Source organism: Arvicola amphibius, chromosome 2 (assembly GCF_903992535.2).
Source record: "Arvicola amphibius chromosome 2, mArvAmp1.2, whole genome shotgun sequence".
Classification (NCBI taxonomy): Eukaryota; Metazoa; Chordata; class Mammalia; order Rodentia; family Cricetidae; genus Arvicola; species Arvicola amphibius.
The window spans coordinates 133,454,495-133,482,037 of NC_052048.2; the positions used below are offsets into that span (position 1 = coordinate 133,454,495).

Below are 27,543 nucleotides of genomic sequence, written 5' to 3' on the forward strand. Positions count from 1 at the left end.
TTGATTTTTTTCTGTACCTAATGAGATAATAAAATATACTCCCTTTGAAAAAAATGTATCTACTGTACATCTGTCCTAGAAAAGTGTGGGCCACATCCTTCAGGTGTGTAAGGACTAGGGTAAAAAGGCCAGAGGCTACTAGATCCTCATACTGTAAATACACAAATTGACCTAAATGGTGAGTTGATATTCAAGCATTTGACAGTCCCATTTTCCTTGGCTGATAACAAAACTTGGTTCTTTCTAGCACACCACTGGATTGTGAACATACAGTCACCTCAAGAAGTATGGCTTCTCTTATGAGCAGCAGCGCGCCAGGGATGCTCATACAGAAAAATTATTCCCTTACTTGTTGTTTCCCATTGTTCCTTGCTGCCAGGCCTTCATGTCTGGTGACTGGTACCCAGAAGAGGGTGGAGTTTGTTGGAGCAGAGAGCTCTGAGGAGGAGGGATTGGCATCGGCACCATGGAGCTTCCAGGGCTTAGAGATGGGGCAAAGTTGGCCTCACCTTGGGGAACCAGTCCTGAAAATTAACACATATTAATCGATGTAAATACACTATGCATGTATCAACATAATAAGATAATAATAAAAAGCACCTGCTATAATTTATTTAGAAATGCCTTCTCTGGCTGGGTGGTGGTGGTGCACACCTTTAATCCCAGCACCTTGGAGGCAGAGGCAGGCGAATCTCTGTGAGTTTGAAGCCAGCCTGGTCTACAAGAGCTAGTTCCAGGACAGGCACCAAAAACTACAGGGAAACCTGGTCTTGAAAATCCAAAAAATAAAAAATAAAAAAAAAATAAAAAATAAAATAAAAAGTGCCTTCTTTAACAGAGGAAAAATTAAGGAAAAGTGGTCTTTTAAAATATGTTAGGAAATCCTAGTACAAGTAGATAAATAAACACAAAGTTTGGAAGAAGGGTTTTTAGTTGCTGAGATATTGATTTGTACAGCAGGGCTATATTTGATCTCTTTCTGTTCTTTTTGTGCTAATAAAAACTTTCAGATGCAAAAAGAATAAACATACATAGTAGATTACTTGTCTAATAAAAATAATGTGAGATAGGAAAATAATCAGGCAAGAAAAACCTACTTGTAAAAGGACAAACCATCAGAAAGCCATTGGCCACTCCTTCCTAGGCTTCTTTGTGTGCTCTGCTTCCCTTTCCCCCCTTTAAAAAAGCTTTATTTATAAACACAAATGTCACCATGGGATATACAAAACTCAATGACGCTAGTGAATGTACAGAGTTGTGCAGGCGTTATCACAGAGCAGTTTAGGCTTCTGCATCACACCTGATTTCCCTGTGTCTGTAACAGATAATTCCCGCTCTCATGCAAACAGTGATCTGCATTGTGTCTCTATATAAACTGGTTTTTGTTTGTTTTCGAGACAGGGTCTGAAGAATTCCAGGCTGGCCTTGAACTTGTTACGGAGTCAAGGATGACCTTGAACTTCTGGCTTTCTTGTTTCTACCTTTTGAAATGCTGAGATTATAAGTGTTTATGCAACCATATAAAGATGAAACCCAGGGCTGCTGCAATACAGACAAGCATTCTTCCAATGGAGCTAAATCTGTAGACTTCGTAGGGATATCATCATACATATCGCATCTGGCCTTTTGTGTCTGGCTTCTTTCATTTAGCACGTACTTTTGGGAGTCAATCATTCCGTATAGCATTTGTCAGCTCAGGGCTCATTCCTTTTTAAAATCAGAAACATGCTTATTAACAAATATCCGTACAACTATCTTAAAAGCAAATGATATAAACTAGGAGTTTATTTTTAGGCTTCTTATTCTGTTCTTGTGATCTCTCTCTCTCTCTCTCTCTCTCTCTCTCTCTCTCTCTCTCTCTCTCTCTGTGTGTGTGTGTGTGTGTAAAACCTTTGAAATTAGGTAGTTGTCTAATTTGTCTTTCCTATATAAAACTGTTTTGGTTACTCTAGTCCCTATAAGTCTCTATATACATTAGAATGTATAATGTAAGATGTTATCAATTTTGCTAAAAAACCATGTTGAAATTTTAAATTACAATGTATTATAGGATCAATTTCAAATGAATTATCAGGAAATTTTTTAAAAAAGATTTTATTTATTTACTCTATCTATGATGCTCTATCTGCATGCACTCTATTCAGAAGAGGGCATCAGATCCCACTACAGATGGCTGGGAGCCACACAAAGTTGCTGGGAATTGAACTCAGGTCCTCTGGAAGAGCAGTCAGTGCTCTTAACTGCTAAGCCATCTTTCCAGCCCATCAGGATTTTTTTTACTCTGCTTTTCTTAAAAATTTTGAGCATTTTATTTATTATTTTTATGTACATGGATGTTTTGCCTGCATGTGTGTCTGTGCACCACATGCATGCAATATCCGTGAATGCCAGAAGGTGTCAGATCTCCAGGGACTGGAGATACTGACAGTTGTGGGTGCTGGGACTCAAACCCAGATCCTCTGGAAGAGTAGCCAGGTGCTCTTAACTGCTGAGTCGTATCTCCATGCCTTATCACAATTAGATTTTTGAGACAAAGCCTCTCTGTATAGTCCTGGCTGTTCTGGAACTCACCATGTAGACCAGGCTGGCCTTAAATCACTGAAGTCCACCTGCTTCTGCCCCTGAGTGCTGGGATTAAAGGTGTGCGCCACTACCACACATATGCACTCTTCTTTCATCTTGAATAGCTTTCACTGTCGTTTTTATGTATTTTTTAATCAGCTTTTCACCCCATCTACTATATTTTTCAGCTATCCTCCTCTGTAAGTTTGATTTCTATTTTACTGATATTATGCACACATCTATTTAATATGCTCAAGCTTCCTTCTAATTTAATAAACACAGCCGGGCGGTGGTGGCGCACGCCTTTAATCCCAGCACTTGGGAGGCAGAGGCAGGCGGATCTCTGTGAGTTCGAGGCCAGCCTGGTCTACAAGAGCTAGTTCCAGGACAGGCTCTAAAAAAAAAAGCTGCAGAGAAACCCTGTCTCGAAAAACCAAAAAAAGAAAAAAGAAAAAAAATAATTTAATAAACACACAGAACACATTCATAGCTTCTAAGTTCTTAAAGTTCCTATTTGGAACACTAATATTTCTAATCATTCTAATATCTGTATGGTTTTTATTAGTATGTATGAATTATATAAATAATAGATCACACTATGACATTTTTACATATGTATATAATATGCTTTGATATTATTCACCTCTGTCATTGTACTTTCTTGTCCCCTCTCTTTCTGGTCCCCTTGTCTTCTCAAATAGTCTGCGTTGGGTTTGATGGCTAATTTTTCTCATTGTTACAGACTACATTTTCCTTTTTTTTTTTTTTTTTGCATGCCTGATGGTTTTAAAAGTCAAACTTCAGATAATCTAAATTCTACCTTTATAAGAGCTGGATTTTTAAAAGTCAAATAATCAAGTGTTTCTGAGCTTACTATTTGAGCCATGGTTAGCCTATATAAAAACCTTAGCTCTTTTAGGGTCTTGTACCTAGAGAAATCAAGAATGAGGCTTGGGTTGGGACTTATTTTGCCCCATTACTGAGGCAAAACATCAATTATGAGTATTTTCAGGCTGGCTAGAAGACAAAGTGGCCCTGTATGAACTTTGAATACTATTCTTTCTAATCTTCAAGTTTGCTGTCTGGCCCTGTTCTGTGTGCATGTGTGCGTTCATGCATGTACACATGCGCACACACTGAAGTCATTTGAAACCCTCTGTGCAGAACTGGCTTTCCCAGGCTCTTGAGCTGGACTCTGCTCTACTGCACAGTCTGCCAACCCTTACAACTGCTGTTTCCACAGTCTGCCAACCCCTACAACTGCTGTATCCAGTCTGCCAACCCCTACAACTGCTGTATCCAGTCTGCCAACCCCTACAACTGCTGTTTCCACAGTCTGCCAATCCCTACAACTGCTGTATCCACAGTCTGCCAACCCCTACAATTGCTGTATCCAGTCTGCCAATCCCTACAACTGCTGTTTCCACAGTCTGCCAACACCTACAACTGCTGTATCCACAGTCTTGCCAACCTCTACAACTGCTGTATCCATAGTCTGCCAACCCCTACAACTGCTGTTTCCAGTCTGCCAAGCCCTAGAACTGCTGTATCCAGTCTGCCAACCCCTACAACTGCTGTTGCCACAGTCTGCCAACCCCTACAACTGCTGTATCCACAGTCTGCCAACCCCTACAATTGCTGTATCCAGTCTGCCAATCCCTACAACTGCTGTTTCCACAGTCTGCCAACCACTACAGCTGCTGTTTCCTGTTTATTTCTGATATTGTTGCTTTCACATTGAAGAATAAACATGGCCCTGGCTACTCTACCTTACGTTAAACTAGAAGCCCTTAAAAAGTGTTTCTTTTAATGGTTGGATTATGCTAGTACTGTTTTTATTTTTTATACTTGTTTCACTAAGAAAATGTATACCATAGCTAAAGGCTTTAAAGACAAAGTTATAAAAATCTAGAAAAGAAAAGAATACCATAAGCAGCTCATAATAATTTAATATAATATAATTCATTCAAGTCCTCCTCAGAAACTCATGTTTATTTTTTTTAAAAAAAGATTTATTTTTATGCATATATATATGTATATATATATATATATATATATATATATATAGTGTCTGTATGTATGTATATGCACCATGAACATGCCTGGTGCCTGTAGAGGGTAGAAGAGAGCCTCAGATCTCCTGGAGCTAGAGTTACATATAGTTGTGAGCTGCCACGTGGTTAATCTGTCTAGAGATGTACTTAATTTACTCACTTTATATTTTCACAGGCTATAATTTTAAAAATACTTCAAATTTTCTGTGAAAACTAATGTGTATAGTTTCTAAACTTTATTTCACTTAATGCTTAATTATTTTCAAAAACCTGATATAAATAAAGCTATGTATTCTTTATCTATATGTAACTCAAACTCTGGAAAATAACTTGGACTTAGATTGTATGGAGAAATTTTTCTTTCATTTATGATTCTTGCGGGTAATTGTTGCATTTGACATCATTTTCACTTTTACGTGGATGATTTCTGCATGAATTCTACATTTAAATTTTTCTTTGCATACAGGTTTTTTTTTTTTTCTGAGACAAAGTTTCTCTGTGTAACAGCTCTGACTGTCCTGAAACACACTTTGTAGAGCAGGGTGGCCTCAAACTCACAGAGATCCATCTGCCTCTGTCTCCTGAGTGCTGGGTACTTGCAGTCTTAAAATATTTGTATTTGTTGCATTGTTAATTTTATTTTCTTTTTTTTTTTTTTTTTTTTTTTTTTTTTGTTTTTCGAGACAGGGTTTCCCTGTAGTTTCTAGAGCCTGTCCTGGAACTAGCTCTTGTAGACCAGGCTGGCCTCAAACTCAGAAATCCGCCTGCCTCTGCCTCCCGAGTGCTGGTATTAAAGGTGTGCGCCACCACCGCCCGGCTGCATTGTTAATTTTATATGTGAGAGAAAAAGGTAATCCTGGAGGAGAAAGATACATTATTCTATGGCGGAGAAAAGATACATTATTCTACAGAGTTAAAAATACATAAATTAGAAAATCCAAGTACATTGCATTTTTTTTTTTTGAGACAGGGTCTTAACCCAGACAGGCTTTGTAAGGGACGTGTGGTTAAAGACAACTTTGACCTTCTGATCCTGCTTCCACCTTCCAAGTGTTAGGACTACAGGTATGTATCACCATGCCTGGTTTGCATAGTACTATGGCCTCATGCATACTATTACCAACTGTGCTAAATCTTCAGCCCCCATTACCATGTTTTGCTGTTTCTTCCTGCTCCATACAGTATGTTTGTTAGAATGGTTGCCTTTGTTTTTGTTGTTTTAGTGCTAACCTTTTAATCTTAACACCTACAATAAAAAAAAGATTTCTTTTACTTTATGTTTATGAGTGTTTGCCTGCATGTATACATGTATACCATGTGCCAGTGGGAACCAAACCTGGATCCTCTGCAAGAGTAGCTAGTGCCCTTAACCACTGAGCCATCTCTTTAGACCCCTGACCTCAGTTTTATAATTATTTTAAAAGGGGATTTTAAAAAGTAGTTTATAAATTCAAAGCAAAACAGAGTGAAAGATGCAGAAGCCCTGCACTCTCTGCCGTTTCACATGCATAGCTCCCAACCCTCAACTTCTCCTACCAGCATGGGACTAACCTACGCTGACACTGTTATTATCTAGAATCCAGCAGAAAGAAAAACTTGGCCAATAAAGAATCTGAGGGAGAGTTGTAACTCTGGTCTCAGTTGTGTCAAATTTACTGGCAACAGAAATAGAAGCATAAAACATAGTTGAAAAGCCCTTGCATCTGTGTTTCCTTAAAATGCAATAAACTACTTCCTTCCCCCCACTTCCAACTCTCTCTTCCTCCCTGCTCTCTTGCCCTGATCTCCTCCTGCCATTCCCTGTACTCCCCTGCAATCCCTCACTTCCATCTTCCTTTCTGGAAAGATCTGAAAAAGGTTGAGCTTCTCTGGAACTTGGATTCCACCAATTTAAAACCTGGTTTCAAAGCACTGTGAGTTGACTGCTGTCACACGGAGCACTTCTACAGTCTAGAGAGCAGAGATGAAACACTTCATCTTGAAACATTGTTATTCGAAAAGTAACAAATTTATAGTATTCTTTTGAAGCGGATCGTCCAAGAACCGAGGGCTGCCGTTTCACTTCAGTTTGCAAGTGCATCCACCTTCTAGGCTTCCCTTATATTATAAATGCTGACTTTACAAAGAAAAGTTATGTTTTGTAAAGGTTTTTTTTTGTTTTGTTTTGTTTAAAAAAAAACAAACAAAAAGCCAAAAGCTGGTCTGGAAGAAAGAAAAATGTAGGTGCCAGATAAAGCTCAGATGCTGGGGCACATGCTGCCTACACATGTCCATGAGTTGCTTTTTATTGGGATTCTTTTCTAGGCAGCCTTAAAATTCATGTTTAGTTCACGTATATAATCAAAGGTTTTCTCTTTTTCAGGAATTAGTCATTAAACTTGATACGTGATAGATTAATCAAGTATGTATTATCACTACTGCCTTTTAGAATCTCAAAGTAATAAAAATAAAAAGGATCATTGTCTAGGATAAAGAGTACAAAACAATGAAAGCAAAAAAGAAAAAAACTTCTATAAATCAGAATATTCATTCTGGAGGAAGTTACAACTTATTTAGTTAAAAGTGGTATCATCAATAAGAAGTCTGAGATACTTGGTAAATATTGGTTATTCCTATATAAACTATCAAAACAAAATCATCCAGTGACTGAGTTAATGCACTAAAACCTGCCAGCTGAGGACTTTGTTTGGATAGATGTCATAGGATCCAGGAGAGAACAGTGAGTTTGCTTTGTGCATAAAATGTCAAAAGTTTTATAGTTCCCAAATTTATTAATGTCAGCAACCAAGCTTAGAAAAGTCTGAAACCACACAACCATTCAATGATATTGAGCCTGCCGCCTTTCCTGACTTTACCACTTAAATCTTTCCTCTCCAGCACACGCCCCAAAGTCAGGGCAAATGCAAAGCAGGACCTGCAACTACAGGTGAGAATCGCGTACCTGATCCTGGATACTGGAAGACATTCTGCTGCATCTGAGGATTGATGCCAGTGCCAAACTGTCCTCCCATGTTTCCTGCCATGCCTCTGTTCACCATGCTGCTGCGGGTGGCCAAGGATGCCTCAGGATTTGCTGCCAGTTGAGAAAAAGGGCTGGTAGAAGCAGGTGGGGTTCCTGGATTTGTACCATAGTTTGGTGGGTAGGGGAACTGCTGTGGAGCACCCTGAGGAAGACGGGGGTTCCCCATTTGAACTGGCAGTCCAGATGAAGGAGGGATGTTGTTCCCAAAACTTTGGTGCCTCATGAGCATGGCTCTTTGCTGCTGTATAATCTGTCTCTGTCGATGCTGTTGACTGTACAATTCCCGTTGACGCTGAGCCAACATCTGAGCATTCAAAGGTGGCTACAAAGAAGGCAAATATCTTTTTTAAAAAAGTTGATGATTTATTTATTTATTTATTTATTTTTGGTTTTTTCGAGACAGGGTTTCCCTGTAGCCTGTCCTGGAACTAGCTCTTGTAGACCAGGCTGGCCTCGAACTCAGAGATCTGCCTGCCTCTGCTGGGATTAAAGACATGCGCCACCACCGCCCGGCTGATGATTTATTTTTTAAAACATATTTTTTATTGAATCTTTGGGTATTTTATATCATGTACTCCAACCCCACTTATTTCCCAGTCATTCCACATCCACATCTGCCCTCCACACCTGTAGACTCCCCAAAAGTAAATAAAACATAAAATAAAATAAAAATTAGAGAAGAAAAGGATGGAAAAAAGAAAACAAAAGCATCTTGTTGAGCCCTCAGGGCAACAACCTGCTCCTCTATCAACTGCAGTGTTCTGTATTTGTACCATTCTGTTCTTCCATCTTTCCCGTATCAAGAAAAATGGCGATGGGCTTGGTCTCTACAACATGGACGGGCTCTGTGTGAGCCTTGTCAGTTCGGTTGCTCACCTTCCTGGACCTGGGGGGAGTTGGGAGGACCTTGGTCTCAACATAGTGTAGAGAACCCTAATGGCTGTTTGGCCTCAAGAGGGAGGGAGTGGGGGTGTGGGTGGAGGGGAGGGGAGGGAAGGGGGAGGAGGAGGGGAGGAGATGGCAATTTTAATAAAAAATAAATAAACTGGAAAAAAAAGAAAAAATGTCTTACTTATTAAAATTATTACAATCATGTACCTATCCTAGAAAGCTTATAGGATAAAGCCTGGTAGCTTGGAGCAAAGTAAAATGTAGCAACCATCAGGCTACAAGGGAAAGTAAGGATTCCTTAAGTAAAATCATAGGGAAAAAATAAATCAAGTATATTCTATTTTTTAAAAATGTTTTTTATGTGTGTACCACATGCATGCAGGAGCTTGCTGAGGTCTGAAGAGTGTGTCAGATCCCCTTGAACTGGAGTTACAGGTGGTTGTGAGCTACCAGGTAGGTGCTGAGAACCAAACCAGGGTTCTTTGCAAGAGCAGTCAGTGCTCTAAACTGCTGAGCTATTTCTCCAGCCCCCTAGTATATTTTTATAGGCCACAAGTAATTAATAAATGCTAAGATAATATCTATTAGCTGTTTAAACACAAATTCAAAAATGAATCTCAAAAAGAACTACATAAGAAACCCCATAGTAAATGTTAACTACTTCCATGATGCTGGACAAGAACACTGCTGAGACACATGAGCACCTCAACAAGGGGAGGCCAAGTAGTGCTTGATGAGTTCACCCTAGCACAGCCTATGAGTTCATCCTAGCACAGCCTATGAGTTCATCCTAACACAGCCTATGAGTTCACCCTAACACAGCCTATGAGTTCACCCTAACACAGCCTATGAGTTCACCCTAGCACAGCCTATAAGTTCATCCTAACACAGCTAGACTATGAGTTCACCCTAACACAGTGAGACTGAGTTCACCCTAACACAGTGAGTCCTCCATTTCTAATGCACTTTTGTGTTTCTCTACAGAGTCTCAGTCTTCTTCCTCGTTCCTTGTCTTTACTGCTGCACTCTGTTTAAATGAATAAAGTATGATTGAAAGTGATGCTGATTTTCTTTATTATTCTTTTCTGTAGTTCTCAAATTATTTATAATAAATAGGTATTACCTTTATGCTTAGGAAAACTTATAAATGCCATTAAAATGTGGAAAACTACAAATTGGAAGATTCAGTGCCTAACAAATTATCATTTAAAAAGAAAATAATTAACTAGAAATAAGATCATCAGCAGAAGTAAATGGAAACAGCTATTTTATATCATTATGCAGCATAATAATACTCTAGGCATTATCATAAGTGGCTTAATAGCTACACGATTATGGATGAGGAAAGAGGTGGTGAATTAGGCTGAAATCACTTTTCAGTTCTCACATGAAAAGCAGCCTGGCATATCAATAAAGCCTTCTTCAGAAGATATCATTTCAGACAGAGGATCTGATTGAAGCATGCATATATATATATATGTATATATATCCCTTAAAATGAAATCTGCCAACTAGATGTTGTCCACTTTGCAAAACCCTGAAACATGGTTTTCTGACAGAAATCATGTGAATTGCTAAAGTGGGGTTTTGTTTCCTTACAACCTACATGGGATTCAATATTAAGTTTATAACTTAAAAGATGAAGAGACTCAAATTTGGACTCATGAAGATGCTCATATCTGTTTTAGAAGCAGCCTCATCAGCACCGCCTCTTTGATTAATAGTAGTAGCTTCCTGGTTTTGTTCCAAGTTTATCAAGATTCATTTCATGAAGAATTTAAAGATTATTTTTATTGCTTTGTTTTATTTTATTTTTAAGATTCCTTAGTTTTATTTTATGTGTATGGGTGGTCTGCCTTCATGTATGTCTATGTACCATGGGCCAGAAGAGGGTGTCAGATTCCCTGGAACTGGAGTTACAGACAATGAGCTGCCATGTAGATGCTGGAAATTGAATCTGGGTCCTCTGGAAGAACAGTCAGTGCTCTGACCCACAAAGCCATTATTAATCTCTAGCCCATTATTTTTTTTAAAGATTTATTTATTTATGTATTTTACATATATGGATGTACTATGCCTTTATGTATGCCTGGACACCATAAGAGGGCATTAGAATCCATTATAGATCAGACAAGTGTGAACTGCCATGTGAGTACTGGGAATTGAACTTGGGACCTTTGGAATAATAGCAGCAGGTACTCTTTTACCATTAAGCCATCTCTCCAGTTCCATTATTTTATAGTTTTTAATTATGTGAAGGTGTGTCTATCTGCACATGGGATGTGTACGTGAGTGCAGGTATTCCTGGAGGCCAACAGTGTCAGATCCTCTGGAACTGGAGTTACAGATTCCCTGACCTGTAAGCTGGGAATCAAACATGGGGCGTCTGGAAGAACAGCCAGTGCTCGTATCTGCTGAGCCATCTCTCCAGTCCATGAAGAGTTTTGTTTGATTATCATTCTTCTTTACAATTCTTGTCTCTCAATATTTACATCATTACCTTGGTCTAAGAAAACTTAAGTCGCTGAAGTAAAAATATTAAAAAAATATGGAAGTGAATCCTATATTCCATTCATCAAGGCCAACCAGTTTTTCTTTCTTTCTTCTTCTTTTTTTTTTTTTAAAGAGTGACTCCCCAGGGATTGTATAGTTTTGCCAGCTATTCCCAGATTGGTCTTAAACTTGGGGTTCTTTTGCTTCATCTCAAGTGCTTGGGATTATCACACTTGGATTCATTCAGTTCTTCTAAAAGAGTTTACTGTATTCTTGTGTCTGTGTGTACATGTGTGCTATACTGCATATGTAGTGGTCAGAAGACAACTCCGTGGAGTGGATGTTTTCCTTCTAGCAAATTCAGGTTGCCAGGCTCTGAGGAAATGTCTTTACCCACTATGTCACATCACTGACCCCCATCCAGTTATTTTTAAGTGCAAAATTCTATGGCTTTAGGTTTATAAACAAGGATCTTCAAAATAAATAAACCTCAGAGAGGGTAAGACATATTGCTTTTTGGGGTGGAGGGGAAAGTGCAGGGAATGGGAGGAGGGGAAGGAGTGGGAACTGGGATTAATATGTAAAATGAAAAAAGAAACTTTGCTTTTTTATAAAAAAATATAAAGTGAGTGGGAGAAGAGAGGATAATTATCAAAAAATATTGTGTGCATGTATGTGCAAATTTGTAAAATAATAAATCAAAAGTCATATTATTTATAAAAGAAAAATCTTTTAAAGAAATTAAAACAAACAAAGCCAGAAAATGCTGATGTTGGTAAAAGTGCAGTTTTCTACTTGACCATCCAGTATCATGAAACAATAACAAAAACAGTAAAATGAAACACAGAACCTTTGCCTTTAGGTGAAGTAGCAGAAAGAGCATGACAAGTAGGCTACTAATTCATTGCCTACTAATTCATTCTGGAAGCAATTTACCCTACAAACATCTTTTAAAGCTGATCTCCCAGGCCATTTCAGCACTACTCGAGCCAATGCTGAGAAACACTGCTTGTGCTGGAGAAGTTTACCCATGCCTGGCTTCTGCCTTACCTGAGGTGTGATCTGCTGCTGCATGCCTGACCTCATGTTCATGCCAACAGGAGTAGTTGCTGCAAACTGGTTCAAGATAGCTTGCCGGTTTTGGTGCATCAACTAGGAAAACAAAGACAAGAAAGGATGACACCTCCACAGGCAAACATGGCATGACACAAACTTTACTTACTAATGAAAAGTTTTAGTAGTATAGGTTTAGTGTAACACCTCCCATTCTATTTGCCAAAAGACTAATAACTCCCACTCTCTATAAGACAATTGTTGCGTTCAGAACCATTTAAAGGTAAGAAATACACATAAATATACACATGTACAACATTAGTGTACTTCTGAAAGTATGTGAATAGTTACTTCAGGGAAGTATGATATTAAATGAAAAGAATCAGCTTTAGATCTTAAAATATCACAGATGAAAAGCCGAGAACAGCCCTGCAAAGGTCTGAGAGACAAACGGAAAGCCAAGGGCCCGGGCAACACTCTCACTTGGATTTTTATATATACTTGGGGAAAATCCAACATGATATCATTAGCCAGAGAGAATTACATAAGAAACAAATGCTCTGAGAAAATGGATTATTTATTTAACTAGAAGAAGTAATCACTTTAGACCCACATTTCCCAAATTGGTGTTCTAAAGAACATTGTTCTGCAGGATATTAATAGATGTGCCAGGAAAATAGCATACTGTGCTGTAGGACGTATTGGAAATGAGGGTTACATAAGGTGAACCAGATTTATTTACTGCAGTAATTTTATGCGCCTTTAATTGGCCAAAGCACACTGTGCATCTCCAAGAAGGGGTAGACTGCAATTTGTTCATCACAAATCTTTTTTTCTGATTTACAATTATCAACATTTATTTCCCAGAATAATCTTCAGGGGACTGGCATGGAAGTGCAGTTTAGATCAGGCTGGTGTCACAGGTCTAGGCAATCCTTTACCTTAGCAGATAATAATAAACTACACCTGGAAGAGTTCATTGTAAATAATCTATAGATTTAAACTTTCTCCCTCAATATAATTTGGTAAGAATAATCCCTTCAAAGGGCTAGTATCAATAACATTAATACTACATTATATTATTGTTTTTATTATTGTTGCTGCAGTGATGAGTTCTGACTCTTGCACATGCTATGCAAGTACTCTGCTTCTGAGCTATAAGACTAGGTTCTCACTGTTACCCAGATTGGTTTTAAAGTGCTGGGCTCCAATGATCCTCCTGCATTGGGAGTAGCTGGTAGCATAGACATATGCCATGAAATTCAGGAATATGTTACCTGATGCTTATTTAATATTTCATAACTTGTAAATTATACAAATGGATAATTGTGGATATGTTTTATTGGACTATATGTAAGGAGAAAGCCTACTAGAGTTCTATAAAAATGAAAATCCAGGAGCAGTGATTGAGTTTCTCATTGCCTAACAGCTTACCTCTTAATTCTCGGTTCATTTATTTTCTGACTTACACAGATCAGAAAAAAAGTAAGACTTTTAGAAAAAGTTGATACAATATAGAAATGTTAAAGATACAAATTTCAAGCCTAGTGGAATAAGATAAAGCATTCACAACTGCTTAAAAATAAAGATGCTTTTAAAAAGAAGTCAAATGGACTCTTGGCACCCAACCTATGCACTGACTACCCTCAAAAGATCAAGACCGTAAGTATACAGAAAGAAACATTCTGTTTGAGTCGGAAAATACTTCCCACTTTGAACGAGCCTTCAAGCAAGCAGAGCCCGGAATTCTCCTCTGCTGCATCCTCATCTCATGGATATTCTTTGCAGTAGTCTGCTCATTAGCCACCTGCCACTTTAGGAACAAATGGACGCAAACCCAGCTTTTTTTCCCTGAACTGAATATGAAACATTGTTTCATTAACTCAGGAACCTTACCTCATTCCATGTTGGGCCTTGCTTACTGAATCTCTAGCTTCAGGCCCTATTTCCTTAACTTGAGCTGCTTGTAAACTGAGTCCATAAGCATATCTCTACTCTTCTGACTTAGCACTCAGCACACTGCTTGTGTGTGATTCAGTGTGTCAGAGAGGCACAAACACAAACATAGGCAGTTTTGATTACTGAAGTTCCTTTTATGATCTACTATTTTTATCTTTTAGGGTACTTAGAGTAGCACTCCGAGTGTGCTTAATTAAGATGGTCAGCATTTCTACGATTATTTCCTTTTCTGAAAGTAAATGACAGATCTGGGTGTGATGACGCTCCCCCTGTGGTCTCAGCTCTTGGTAGGTTGAGGTGGGAGAATTCTGAGTTTGAGGACAGCCTGGGCAATACGGACCTTGTCTGAAAAGCTAGCAAAACAAAAACAGAAACCACATCTACAACAATAACCAGAAACCAGCAAGTCCAGCAAGACGTCCTTTTTCTTTAGTACAGTTTAAGACTATGACTTTTATTTCTTTCTCTCACTTCTTAATTCATCACTGAGTGCTTTAGTCTATCCTAGCATTTAAAACACACTCCTTCCCCTTTCATTAATCCTTTACATCTTCCCATTTCATTTCTCCTTGTCCTCTCCATCATTGAATAAACACCCTCTGTTTATTGAATAGAAATATGTTTACATTGTTTATTATATTTGCTGAATATAATTTATAAAGCTAGTACTCATTAAATACTACACTATATCAGGCATTGTGCTGAGAGCTTTAAATTCTCTTATTGGATCTATATGTTCTTTAGGAGGCAAAGGAACTGTCTGACTATTTTTACATTCAGAGCCAGTTACTCTTACCACCATTATGCCACACTGCCTTTCCTTTTTCTAGGACGTGTGGACTGAACAGAGGACCTTGAGCATGCTGGAAATGCCTTCTACCACTGTCCTAGATTTCTAACATTTATTTATTTTCCTTCCTGAATTAGTACAGTTCTAAGCAATTTCTTCAAATACTTTTCTAGAAACTCAAGAAAATATACATGACGGACAGCCCCAGTAATGATTCTTAGACATGGCACTGTATACCATTTGCCTCTGTGCTCCTGGATGGTCACCTCCCTGTCTGTTGCTAATACAATCTTAAATATTTATAGCACTACATCGATTCATTTCTTGTCATATGAGACATTTAAATCATGCACAAATCCCAGGCCCACAAATGTATCTTTCCTTTCATTCATAATATCACTAGATTTTAATCCCATTAACTTTAAATAACACAAATTTTACTTTGTCTCAACAATCCAATGGTATTTCTTGTTCTACTTTATAAACTAAGCTACAGTTCTCTTTATTAACTTAGCAAATATGTGATATCTAATCTAAAACTAGTTTGTATCTTTTAAAAAACAAAATTATATTGCCTTTAAGCTGTAATTTTCAAAGTACTTTGCTACAATTAGCATTCTTTAATAAAAAGGTCTCTTACTCATATCCTAGCTATCCTAGGATGGCTTTTTTTTAAATGATTTTTTTAATTTTTTAAAATTTTATTTTACATTCCAACCACAGCTCTCCCTCCTACCCTTTCTCCCCTCCCCCCTCCCCCAGGATAGCTTTTTGAGTCTTTTACCAAGGTCTGGGAGTGGCCCAGGCACTTTCACTGCAGCGACTGACTCATCACAGAGAGCTTTGGCACAAGCCCTCGGAGAAGAAAAACTGAGAGGACAGCACTCACCTGCTGCTGCCCCTGTAACCGCTGTTGCAGCTGAAGTCGCAGCTGGTTGGGTGCAGCTGGAGGTCTGTTTAGAGTCTGCCGGGGCTGCATGCCCATGCTGGGTGAAAAGGTGCCTCGGGGAGGTGCCACTTGAACTGGCATAGTCCCCAGGGAAGGCTTCTGCCTGACCATGCCCTGGAAAGGGCCAGGGAGGCTGGCGGTAGGAGAAGGGGATGAGTATGGCTGGGGGTAGAGCGCGGGTCTTTCTTCCATCATCAGAGGGGGCGTTGCTTGCTGTGGTGGGAACCTCTCGGACAATACATCTAATCCACCTCCCTGTTGAAAAAGAAGCCAAAATATTTTATAAACAATGTCTGGCAACAATGACATGTATGTCTACATAAATTTGCATCTAGGAGCAAGTTATCTCTAGAAAGTCTTAGAATGTGTTCATTCTGAATTCATGCTCTTTGGAAGCTCATCACTCTAAGGGACCATTGATTTACAATTACTCTGGTCACTCAGGCAAAGACTGAACAAGCACCTGGACAAGTTTGTCGATCCCCAGCGCTCTGTCTAGCTCGGCCAGCTCCGTTTCGTCTTTGCCACTGAGGAAGGACACCAGTTGTTCGAGGAGGGCCTTCTCGTCGTTTCTTCCTTCTACTGTTGTTGGTGGACAGAGAAGCTCGTCTAATTGTGAGCTAATGCATTGGCTGTCGCAGCAGAAGATGAGAAAGGCAGGAAAAAAATGATTCAATTTTAAGAGTGCAAATGCAAACACATACATTTATGCACAAATCTGATTTTAGAAAGTTCTGTTATGATGCTGGCAATGAAATGTTCTATAATTAGTGTGCAGAATTCAGAGACTATGTTCTTGGATGTATGTGCATTTGTGTGGGTATGGATATATAACTCCGTATGTGCACACGTGGAAGCCAGAGGTTGATGTTAGATGCCTTTCTCTATATCCCTTCACTTCAGTCTCTGACAAGCAGTCTCACTGAAACTGGAGCTCACGAATTGGCTAAACTGGCTGGCAGGTAAGACAATAGTGTATCTTGTCTCTGCCTCCCAGAGTGGGATTACAGATCCAGCACACCCAGGTTTCAATAGGTTCTAGGAATCTGAACTCAAATCCTGACATTTACATAAGAAAGCATTTTATCCACTGAGTCATCTTTCTAGGTACAAAATAATATTTAATGTATAGCTTGACTGCAATTTCCATTCTTTTGCCAACTACTGAACTTAAAATTTCCATATTCATGTTTGCTTAAAGAAATATCCTAAAAAACGAACCAAATATAATTAAGAAATGGGAAATACTTTTTGAAGATTTATTTACTCATCTATGTGTTCATGTCTGTGAACGAGTACGTGTAAGCGCACCATGATTGTGCAGATGTCTGGAAAAGCCAGGGAAGGATGGTGGATCATTAGGAACTGAATGGCAGGTGGTTGGGAGCCACCTAATACGAGCGCTGGGAGCCAAACCTGGGTTCTCTGAAAGGACAGTGCTTTTAACTGCTGAACCATTTCTCATAAAGAGTTCTTAAGAAGCCAGGTGGTAGTGGTGCATGCCTCTAATCCCAGCACTTGAAAGGCAGAGGCAGGCGAATCTCTGTGAGTTCGAGGCCATCCTGGTTCATGAAGTGAGTTTCAGAACAGCCAGGACTGTTTCACAGAGAAACCCTGTCTTGAAAACTCCCCCAAAAGAGTCCTTTCTAGCTCTCTCTTTTTTCCTCCCTCCATCCTTCTCTTTCTTCCTTCATCCCTTCTTTCTTTCCCTTCCTTCTTTCTTTTCTTTTAAATGTTGGTTCTGGGATCCACACTTGGGTTTTCATGCTTGTGTGGTAGCACTTTACCCAGTGAACCATCTCTCTAGACCTTCAAATTTATTTTTATTCTATTTATTGTGTGAATACCATTAATTACTATGACTGAATCAAAGTCAAAACAGTAAATTTATTTATGCTTTCAAAGATGACTAAATTATCTTGATGATATAAAGTGACTATTACATATAAAAGAAATTAAGTTGAAAATTGTTTACATGCTGGTAGCTCATATATTAGCTAGTAGGTAGTGGCTCAAAAAATCAAATTGTTCATTGATTCATAAAGACAACATGCAGTCTAATCCAAACTGACATTAACCAAAGAGTAAAACTTAGGCATATATAGAAAATAATAAAAATATAATTACATGAGCAATATGACAAAGAGTTATTATTTTGAGAAAATGTAAAGGAAAACAGTTCAGATGATGTTCAAAATTTATTTTTCCTTTGATTGCCATGTATGAGACATAGTCTGTGTTGCAAAACACAGATGCCTGTGTGAATTGAGAAATTAACTTCAATGAGAATGGACCACTGAGCAGATATATTTTCTTTCCTTACATATTCTTTCTCCAAACAAAGACAAATGATGGACAAAATAACCCACAGCTAAAAGTTTTAAAGGCAACATAACTGGTATATGAAGGCTAGGTCTCAGGAATACATGGAAATCAAAGAAATGTAAGACATTGAAATGTAAAATGAGACCTGCACACCATATCAGTCTTGTGGTGATTGCAAAGTATACTGCCTCGTGATCACACTGTAAATGAATCTGCTTGACTATGTCCTCTGGCAACCCCCTTTTAATGAAACATTCACATCAATTTATAGCTCAAAATTACTAGTGCAGACTGGAATCCAGTTTTGGGGGGAGTAGTTCCTGGCTTAGAGGCTGATATCTGATAGTGTACAAAATGTAAAGTGTCTCACTTACTCGTCTGGTTTATTCTGATTTATTGTCGTCACAGTATTATTTGCCCATGGAATCTGATCGCCTGCTCCTGGTTGTCCAAACTGGTTATCGATTGCTTCTAATTCTAGTTCAGGCAATCCTGATTGAAGAGAAAGAGCTCACTGTCACAAAAGAGGAGCAGGTGACATTTCAGAAGTAATACATTATACAGGAGAGTGAGACTTCCACACAAAATATTATTCCGATGATCCAGAGGGAAGGCGTCTACATATAATAAAAAGCGAACGAGAAAAAGGGTCTGAATCAAAACCAAATTGGGTGTTTCCTGTACACATGCTGACTAAAGGAAATGAAGCACTGTCAGAAGTTACTATTTTAAAGATAACATCATTTTGGGTAGCTGCTTTTTCAGCATATACCATGAAATGAGTGCAACAATCAGAAGACAAAATAGATCCACAAAAGGCAAGAGGAGACACTGAAAGGCCACTGCAGCTTGTAGGCAGAGCCCTTACAGAAATTAGCTTAGAAAAATGCACCTCAGAAAAATTATCTATAACTTTTAAAAATTATTTTATGTGTATTGTTGTTTTGTTTGCATTTATGTCTATGCACTGCATGCATTCAGTGGCCAAGGAGGCCAGAAAAGGGCATCAGATCCTCTGGAACTGGAGTTACAGATGGTTGTGAGCCACCATGCAGATGCTGGAAACTGAACTCAGGTCCTCAGGAAGGGCAGGCAATGCTCTTGATGACTAAGTCATCTCATTTCTCTAGTCCCACGTAGAAGCTTTCTGGAAGTTTTATGGCCATCTCTAAACTATTTACACTAGGGAAAACTAAACCAACCTAAATTCCAGAAACTCAGGCATTGATTAATGAATTACATTAGTACAGATCCTAATAATGTAAAAGAGAAAAAAGTATTCAGATTTATATTGATATTAATCTATTTCAACTTGAGTTTTATGCATGGGGATAGATATGGATCTATTTTCATTCTTCTACATGTTGACATTCAGTTATGCCTGAACTACTTGTTGAAGATGCTTTCTTTTTTCCATTGTATAATTTTAGCTTATTTGTCAAAATTCAGGTGTTCACAGGTGTGTGGATTAAAATTTAGGTCTTTGATTCAATTCCATTGGTCATCATCTCTTTTTATGCCAATATCAAGCTGTTTCATTACTGTAGCTCTATAATAGAGTTTGATGTATGTGGTGGTGATGCCTCCAGAAGTTCCTTTATTGTACAGGATTGTTTTGGCTATCCTGGGTTTTTTGTTTTTCCATATGAAGTTGATTATTGTTCTTTCAAGGTCTATGAGGAATTGTGTTGGGATTTTGACATGGGGATTGCATTGAATCTATAGATTGCTTTTGGTAGGATTGCCATTTCTATTATGTTGATCCAATCTATCCAAGAACATGGGAGATCTTTCCATTTTCTGATATCTTCTTCAATTTTTTTCATCAAACACTAAAAGTTTTTGTTGAATAGGTTTTTCACTTCCTTGGTTAGTGTTACCCCAAGGTATTGTTATTTGTGGCTATTGTGAAAGGTGATGTTTCTCTGATTTCTTTCTCAGCTTGTTTATCATTTGTATATAGGAGGGCTACTGATATTTTTTTTGAGTTGATCTTGCGTCCTGCCACATTACTGAAAGTATTTATCAGCTGTAGGAGTTCCCTGGTAGAATTTTTGGGGTCACTCATATATACATCATATCATATCATATTTGCAAATAACTAAAGTTTGACTTCTTCCTTTCCAATTTGAATCCCCTTGATCTTTTAGCTAGAACTTCAAGAACTATATTGAAGAGATATGGAGAGAATAGACAGCCTTGTCGTGTTCCTGATTTTAGTGGAATTGCTTTTAGTTTCTCTCCATTTAATTTGATATTGGCTGTCGGCTTGCTGTATATTGCTTTTTACTATGTTTAGTATGTTCCTTGTATTCCTGATCTCTCCAAGAGCTTTATCATAAAGGGGTGCTGGATTTTGCCGAATGCTTTTTCAGTATTTAATGAGATGATCATATGGTTTTTTCTTTCAGTTTATTTATGTGATGAATTATATTGATAGATTTTCATATGTTGAACTATCCCTACATCTCTGGAATGAAGCTGACTTGATTTTTTTTTTTTTGAGACAAGGTTTCTCTGTAGCTTTGGAGCCAGTCCTGGAAACTAGTTCTTGTAGACCAGGCTGGCCTCAAACTCACAGAGATCCACCTGCCTCTGCCTCCCAAGTGCTCAGATTAAAGGCCTAGCTGGTGGATGATTTTTTTAAAATGTGTTCTTGGATTTGGTTTGCCAGGATTTTATTGAGTATTTTTACATCTATATTCAGAGGCCAGAAGAAGGTGTCAGGTCTCTGGGATGGGAGTTATAGACACATGTGGATGCTGGGAATGAAACCTCTAGGAACATCCAGTGTTCCCTCCCTCCCTCCCTCCCTCCCTCCCTCCCTCCCTCCCTCCCTCCCTCCCTCCCTCCCTCTCCCCTTCCATTCTTCCCTCCCCCTCTTCTTCCCTCTCTGTCTATTTCCCTGTCCCTTCCTTTATCTTTTTTTTTGTTTGTTTTGTTTTTCTGTTTTTTTAAAGACAGGGTTTCGCTATGAAACAGTCCTTGCTGTCCTGGAACTCACTCTGTAGACCAGGCTGGTCTCGAACTCAGAGATCCACCTGACTCTGCTTCCTGAGTACTGGGATTAAGGGCGTGCACCACCAACACCTGGCCACCACCTTATTTTTCAAGATAATATTTCTCACTGGACCTCGATCCCACTTTGGCTAGACTGGCTGGCCCAAAACCTTCTGGGCCTCTCTTATCATTTCACTGGCCCTAGGTCTGGGATTACAGCATACATAGCCTCTTGTTTGCACAGCAAGTTCTTTATCTATTGAACTACCTCACCGGCTTGATGATGACTTTAAAAAAGATTTACTTTTATGTATATGAGTGTTTGTTTGCATATATATATGGATGGTGGTCTGAATGAGAATGGCCCACATAGGCTCATATGTTTAACTGTCTGGTCCCCAATTAGTTGAACTGTTTGGGAAGGATTAGGAGGTGTGACCTTGCTAGAGGAGTAGTATTAATGGGGGTGGACTTTGAGGTTTCAAAGCTCCTATCAGGCCCAGTCTCCACCCATCCTTCTCTCTCTGCCTGCTGCCTGCATACCAGGACATAAAGTTTTTACATATTGCTCCAGTGCCACGACTGCCTCTAAACCTGTGAGCAACCCCCAGTTAACTGCTTTTATCAGGCTTGTCTTGCTCGTGGTGGCTTCTCACAGCAATGGAATAGTGTCTAAGATACACTGTCTATGTGCCAGGTGCCTTTGGAGGCCAGAAAAGGTTGCCAGATCTTCAGTAACTAGTTACTTATGACTGTGCTGACATGTACATGCTAGAAATCAAGCCTGGGTCTTTTGAAAGAGCAACAAGTGCTCTTAACAGCTGAGCCAACTATCCAGCCTGACATTTACTTCATGTAAATGCATGTAACTACAACCTTTAACTAAACTTAAGTCTAACTGTGACAAATGATATAAAAATCAAATTCTGTAGGATTCTGAAAGACACAATAAACAATATAACTAAAGCAATGATGATGGTAAACTAATCACTTGATTTCTATCACTACCTAAATCAGGACAGTGGCCACAGGCTCTCTAAAATTGTCCCATTGCTCTACTTTAACAGCAGATCTCCAGCACTAAACCTTTTAAGAAATAAAGCCTAGAAAGTGTTAATTATGTTTTATTTTCAGAAAATGTGCATGGCTTTGTACTATCAACACCAAGCACTGCAGTTAGTTTACTTAATTCGATATTAGGACACAGCATCTTATTTTACTAGTTTTTATGGAAAATTCTAAAAGAATAAGTTAAAATATTTTCAAAACATAGCCAGACATGGTGGCATACACCTCTAAGCCCAGCATTGAGAAGCTAAGGCAGGAAGTTCTGGAGTTGGAGGGCAGCCTGTTTTACCTCATATTTAAAAACAAAACGAACCCCCCCCCCACAAAAAAAAAACTAAAGAGAGTAAGATTTGTGTGTTGAGTTTGATGTCCAGGCAAACATTAATAAATAAAAACAAACGACAATAAAACCTATAACAAAACCACTCTGATTCACTCAAAAGTTTTACTTCTATAGGTTCTATGCTTAAAGGAACTTGGTTTTATCTTAGGGCCACTTCAGTCTTTAGACTTCTTTAGAACTGCCTTTTATAGAAAATCTGAGTTATTTCTTAGAGTCTAGGAAACACACAAGTTTTCTCTTTTGTTTCATGGGGGGGCGGGGAAGCCTTATTTTTAGTTAAGTTTGTTTTCTCACCACAAACGTGAATGAGTGTGTGTGCGTGTGTGTGTGTGTGTGTGTGTGTGTGTGAAACAGGACAAAAGGTCAGTTTTTGGAGAGAGGCAGCTAAAGTGGAGTTTAATAAAGGAGCCCTGAGACATTTAGTAGGGCATTAATATACATATGTAATGTTGTTCTTTCAGATGAAGGTTTGCTACATTGTCCAGGAAGTCCTTGGCCTCATTCAGACATGGCTCTGCAAATAGCTCAACATAACATCACATCAATGAAAAACCTAGCCAAGGAGAAACTCTGTATCCCCTGTAGTGATAATGAACCCAGAAAAAGGTTATTAAATAATTTAAAAAATTTCTACACAGCCAGGAGAAGGCATCATCTTTCAGGAGGCTGTTTTTGCCCTGGTTACTGCTCCAGTGGTTGATCCAACAGCTTCCCATTCTCACATTCACGGCTAATCCCCCTCAGCTGTTGAAAAGGAAACTTCTGGCTCAGTTTGTGTTACATCTGGCAGTAACTGCACAGCAGTTAGAGTATCATCGTGGTCTTTTAAACAGTAAGTAGAAAAAGGGCCGATTTCTTTAGTAAATAAATTCTTCCATAAATTAGAGTCCAATAACCAAATAGATAAACAGTCAGAGACTAAGAAGAGGTTGCCTAAGATCATTGAAAACGGTCAACGTCTACATGGGAAGTAGAAAGTAGAAAAAGACAAGATCACCTGAGTAAATTGGGAGCATGGGGACCTTGGGAGAGGGTTGAAGGGAGGAGGGGAGAGGCAGGGAGGGGAGAAGCAGGGAGGGGAGCAGAGAAAAATGTAGGGCTCAATAAATATCAATAAAAAATGAAAAAAGAAAACAGTCAACGTAACTTGGAGTAAAAGTAATATACTTTGAAAGTACATTGTGAAAAAACCTCATAATATTTACAAAGATACGAAAATGCATAGCTCAAAGTACTGAGAAAGATATATAGAAATAGGAACATCAGTGGTATAATTTGTGAGAGGAATCATTTAGTACTACCTATGCATCTATCCTTTGATCTAGATATTTATATTTAGAATTTATACTTCAGATATACCCTCCCAAGTGATAGTCATCCCTATGTAAGGTTACTTATTACAGTTGCTCTGAATAGTGAAAGGTACCAGTCACCAGTCAGCTCTAAGTCACCCTAGTCCTCATGTAGATATGAGAGTGTAAAGTTATGAACAGCATGCCATCCAAGAACAAGGTTAGCAGTCAAAACAGCCAATGTGCATAGTATGATGTCTTTTCCTCAGTGTGTAGCTCAGGCTGGCTGGCCTTGAATTTGCTTATGTAGCCAAAGTTAGCTTGTAACTGGTTATCCTCCTGCCATGTATACACACACACACACATAACTTAAAAGTACAAACATGGAAGATGAAGAGAAGTCTGTCATATACTGTTTAGACTTACAAAAGATAATGACATTATTTCTATAATGAAAAGATAATAGTACATATTGGCATTGTTTTGCATTTATAAGTATGTGAATATCTTAATTACTAAAATAAATTAGAAAACCCACACTATATATAATCTCTAAGACAAGAAAGTGAAATGAATCTTAAATACTAAAAACTTATTCCATGAGGAACTTATTACTTTATAGCTATATATTTTATGATTATTATCATGGTTTTTTTTTTTTGAGACAGAGTTTCTCTGTAGCTTTGGAGCCAGTCCTGGAACTAGCTCTTGTAGACCAGGCTGGCCTCGAACTCACAAAGACCCGCCTGTCTTGCCTCCCCAGTGCTCGGATTAAAGGCGTGTGCCACCACCGCCCAGCTATAGTTCTATATTTTAATGATCTACAAGTTAATGTATATATTGAGGGAGTTGTAAAAAGATCTGTAGGAGGAGCTCAGCTTACTCAGATACGTCTGGAATTCCCTCGCAACTATTTAATCAGTCTACAGTCTTTTTAAAAAGTCTCTTTATAGGCAAACTTGATTATAATTTTGAGTAAAACAAACGTTACTGGCATGGCAGAATAGCTCAGCAAGGCAAGTGAAGGTATTTGCTATCAAGATCAAGGCTGACCCATCATTACCTTGTACATGTGATCCTCCTGCCTCTACCTCCCTAGGATTGCAAGCATGTACTACCATGATCAGTTTTATGCGGTGCTAGAGACAGAACCCAGGACTTCGTGCATACTATATAAGCATTCTGCCAGCTGAGCTACATCCCCGTTTACTATTACTTGTAGGTACTCTCCATCTTATTTACCTGTTTACTTTAATATTGCAAAACTTTATTACAAATTTAAGATCTGGGGAAACCCTAATTCTACTGAAAGCACTAATAATTATGGACAGTTGTTCTTTTAAAATATCCCATTGAAGCTGGGCGGAGGTGGCACATGCCTTTAATCCCAGTACTTGCGAGGCGGAGGCAGGTGATCTCTGTGAGTTCAAGGCCAGCCTGGTCTATAGGAGTTAGTTCTAGAAGAGGTTTCAAAGCTACAGAGAAACCCTGTCGAGAGAGAGGGAGGGAGGGAGAGAAAGAGAGAGAGAGAGAGAGAGAGAGAGAGAGAGAGAGAGAGAGAGAGAGAGAGAGAGAGAGAGAGAGAGAGAGAAGAGATCCTATTGAAAATATGGCATTCTTAGGCCTTAGTTCTACTCCTATCAGAGTGACACTCTCAAAAAACTAGCTGTATTTGTAAGGTCACTACACCATCCAGTATTTAAAGCTTAAGTCTCACACTAAACAGGAAGGTCCAGCCAGGGTAAACTGTCTCTCAGTTAGATACCTAGCTGATTCCTTGCATATTAAAATTTAGATGACAGCAAGAATTTCTGTATCACTATGCTTTTAGAGTTACATTTATTGCCCCTTTCCTTTTCAGCACAAAGTGGAAAACTTCTCTGAATGCAGAAGTGTTAATGGGATGTGGCCAATGAAACCTAACTTTACTTGATTGTATGTTGTTGACCTTTCAATGAGAACAGCTAATGAGTATTCATTGACCCTAATGCTACAGAAGTTAGACTAATGGAACTCAGACAGACCCGCTTAGTGAAGGAGATGGGGCAGGCACATCCCAGGAAGAGTTCCTTTGGCTGAGATCCCTGGTTACCCACCATGTATACTCATTCCACTTGACCTGGAGTAAGGCTGTGCTACAGGTTATAGCAGACACATCAACAAGGCCATGAACAGACAGAGAAAGCATGCGATGTTTTTCTCATGACCAGAGATCTACAACCCAAAGCCTCACAGGGTCTCATGTTGAACTTGGAGCTTGCTGATTTGGCCAGCATGCCCCAGGGAACCTCTTGTCTCTGTCCTGGAATTGCAGGCGTGTGTTGTCATGTCTAGCATTTTATTTTCATGTGGGTGCTGGGGATTGAGACTGGGTCCTTATGTTTGCAAGGTAAACACAGTGCCAATTAAGCCACCTCTCCAGCCTCGGTATTACTTCTTTAATAAATGCGCTTGGCTAAAAATAACTTTACAAATATTCAAACATTCAATTGACTCTCAAGGACAGGATCTGGGGATAGTCCAGAAGGACACCGAAGGACGGAGAAGAGAACTGAGAGCTTGAGGCCAGCCTGGATCCATCCCAAAGCAACAGTGAAAGCTCCAAACAAACAACCAAGAGAACAAAAACTACAATCAGTGAAATAAGAAAAATAAAAAGGGAAAAACCCGCAGTGGAAAGGAAGGAAGAAGCCTCAGCAGAATTATGAAGTCTGAAGGATAAAGCACAAATGGAAAAAAACGGATGCTGTAACTCAACTAAATTGAGACACAGGGGAGAAGATTTTTCCTAAATAGGTCTTCTCAGAAGAGCACTAGGACTACTCAGAAACAGGCCGTGGGCTATTGCTGGGACAATTAAAGGACAATGAACAGCTGCCCCCAGACCTCTGCTCTGGTGCAGCTGACTTTGGAATGTGCCCATGGATTAAAATGGTGAGTCTGTGACTCATGGTAGAAGTTCAGCCCAGGGAGTCTCCCAAAGTGGGTGCCAATGCTGCCACAGGAGTTTCCTTGTTGCCAATCTCTATCCCTCTTAGCAACTGAGAAATGAGGCCTCTGCAATCAGAATCTAGGTTTAATGCCAGGAAAAAAGGTTTCTTTAGCTGAAGAAACATGCTAGCTACCATAATTTTCAAATTCTAAGTCTTCCAGAATATACTGAAAGAGTGAGAATTCACCACTCAAGCAATGTCAATAACAGCAAAGAGAGAGCAAGCAAATTTAATACTGAATGAAACTTAAAAACAAAATGAAAGCACTGCTATAGAAAGGATGGATCATGAGATAGTTACAGTAAATGACCCTTGCGCGGATGCTGGATTCTCACACTTTCCTCCATCCATTAGGGTAGCCTACTGTTTTGAGAGAGGTCTGAAAGAGTTGAGACTGGTGGGCAGGGTGTCCAGGCCTCTCCAGTGTGGACTTAGTACTTTGTCTTCCTTATGTTCTGAAACTCTTGGGAGAGATATCTCTGGCCTGCTTTGGTTCTCGTGGGGAGACAAACTAGGCAAGGAGGCTCTGGTGCCAGGGGGAATCTAAGCAGGTCATAAAGCTCTTTGGGGCCAGTAGAGGGTCCTGGTACTGCAAAGAAGGGAACCTATTGAAGTGAATGCAGCCTTGCAGGAGACAGTGCGGATCAGCACCACCCTGTATAGCAGGAGCTCTCCCAGTTCTTTCAAAACAGTTTACTTTTACGTATATGAATGTTTGCCTGCATATATGTTTGTGCACCAGATGCATG

The 27,543-nt window shown here is 39.1% G+C and overlaps 1 protein-coding gene across 9 annotated transcripts in view; it reads right to left on the reverse strand.

The window, feature by feature from the left end:
- Positions 1–27,543, reverse strand: part of Ncoa1 (nuclear receptor coactivator 1) — a 236,686-nt gene that overhangs the window by 17,108 nt on the left and 192,035 nt on the right. For all 9 annotated transcript variants that reach the window (XM_038318461.2, XM_038318466.1, XM_038318465.1 and 6 more), the window contains 6 exons: positions 18,473–18,590; positions 16,237–16,405; positions 15,714–16,028; positions 12,073–12,174; positions 7,558–7,960; positions 350–524 (listed from right to left, as the gene is read on the reverse strand). In XM_038318461.2, coding sequence (XP_038174389.1) covers positions 350–524; positions 7,558–7,960; positions 12,073–12,174; positions 15,714–16,028; positions 16,237–16,405; positions 18,473–18,590 — 1,282 coding nt within the window. The remainder of the gene's footprint in view (positions 1–349; positions 525–7,557; positions 7,961–12,072; positions 12,175–15,713; positions 16,029–16,236; positions 16,406–18,472; positions 18,591–27,543) is intronic.